This window comes from Lycium barbarum, chromosome 1 (genome assembly GCF_019175385.1).
Source record: "Lycium barbarum isolate Lr01 chromosome 1, ASM1917538v2, whole genome shotgun sequence".
In the NCBI taxonomy this organism is placed as follows: domain Eukaryota; kingdom Viridiplantae; phylum Streptophyta; class Magnoliopsida; order Solanales; family Solanaceae; genus Lycium; species Lycium barbarum.
This window is the reverse complement of record NC_083337.1, coordinates 17,754,289-17,755,926: the sequence shown is the minus strand read 5'-3', so window position 1 is coordinate 17,755,926 and position 1,638 is coordinate 17,754,289. Positions and strand designations below refer to the sequence as shown.

General features: G+C 34.7%; 1 protein-coding gene across 1 annotated transcript; it reads right to left on the bottom strand.

The window, feature by feature from the left end:
* Nucleotides 1-883: 883 nt before the first annotated feature.
* LOC132610283 (uncharacterized) lies at nt 884-1,417 on the bottom strand. Its single transcript, XM_060324596.1, has one exon. It carries the CDS (start codon nt 1,415-1,417, stop codon nt 884-886), a length of 534 nt encoding a protein of 177 aa, XP_060180579.1.
* Between the last annotated feature and the right edge of the window lie 221 nt (nt 1,418-1,638).

Genomic DNA, 1,638 nt, shown 5'->3' with positions numbered 1-1,638 from the left:
GGACTCCCTACAGTGGTAATACCACTGCTGCAGCGGTCCAAATCGACTAGTAACCTCTGATATTTCACCAGTTTTTTCACCCAACACCCCCAATATCAATCCCAGGCCCTACAAACACAAACCAAACATGCATATCAATGTAAAAATGTTTTACGGACTCACTCGAGGCCTCAGAATTTCCAGCGGAGGTCTAATTTACCAAGTCACCCCCCAAATGAACATACAACAAGTTTCAAACAACGCACAACAACAAACAAATCAAGTTTCAATTTTTAGACTTCTAACTCTTTGAGTTCTCATTAAGAGCCCGTTTGGATTGGCTTATAAGTTGCTTATAAGCTGTTTCCAGCTTTTTTGAGTGTTTGGCTGGCCAGCTTAAAGTCATTTTGTGCTTAAAATAAGCTCAAAAAAAAATAATTAGGCCCATTTGACTTAGCTTATCTAAAGCAGCTTATAAGCTGAAAACAGCTTATAAGCCAAAAAAAAAATAAGTTAGACTACCCCAACTTATTTTTTTTAGCTTATAAGCTGTTTGCAGCTTATAGGCATAAGCCCATCCAAACAGCCTCTAAGCTCATTTCTATTCTCGGTAAGGTACTAGCAAGGGTAAAATGGTCATGCCCCCATAATGACCTAGGGGGTCGTTACACCAACTCTGAAGGAAGATTTCTAAAATTATCCCAAAATATAAAAATAAAAAAAAAGTTAGAAGAAAGTGGTGCTCAGAACAAAGATACATTTAGGGTCTACGAGAAAATAAAATGTAAATAATAAACAACTTAAAACATTTACTACTTCAAAAAGTTCATTCCTTGATAGTTCATTGAAGAAACAACAATACTAAATAAACTTTATTTGGATCTTATGATATTGAAGTTTCTATTTAAAGACTCAACCACTTAAATGGAAAAGTCGAAGAGCTAGTCTCACTTATCTCAAGCACAAATTTTGAATCTTCAGAGCCAATCACAAATTGTTGCTGAACATTTTCCTTAACCAGGTGATGTTCAAATTTCTCGATCTTTTGATCCAATTTCTTAACTCTTTCCAAATCAGTCAACTTAAAATCTTCTGACGGATCAGTAGCTTTTTCTTTGTTCTCACGTTCTTCTTCCTTTCTTTTCTTCATTATATAACGGCTTGACGGAGATGCAGTTGGCTGTTTGGCCTCCGAAAATTGGTGGACAACTGATTCAACATCAGGGTTACCAAAGAAAAATGGTTGACCAGCAATTGAAAAAATAGTAATTGCGATCTCTACTTCACATAAAATGGAAAGATCTTTTACTTTCTTATAGAGAGATTTCTGCATATTAGAAATTATAGCATGCTCAGCACGTTTATCTTTGATAAACTCTATCTCAACTTTTTTTCTTATTGGGATTCCCTTTCTTATTTCAGAAGACTTTCTTTCCATGACAACTACAGGAGATGGAAAGATGCAATTTCTTGCTCAAAGCGTACAAGAAACTTGAGTTACAATGAGTATATGCTTGAGCCAAACATGCAAATTTATAGAAACATTTTTCGAGAAAATAACAAAAATGGTCCCTTATTTTTTAGGGTAGTTCCAAAGTAGTCCTCTAAGTATGCATTGAACATTTTTTGTCATTTAAGTTTGTCAAAAGTTAATACTTT

Bases quoted from the DNA above. Each gene is read 5' to 3' on its own strand.
- LOC132610283 (XM_060324596.1), bottom strand. From the start codon at position 1,417: ATGGAAAGAAAGTCTTCTGAAATAAGAAAGGGAATCCCAATAAGAAAA.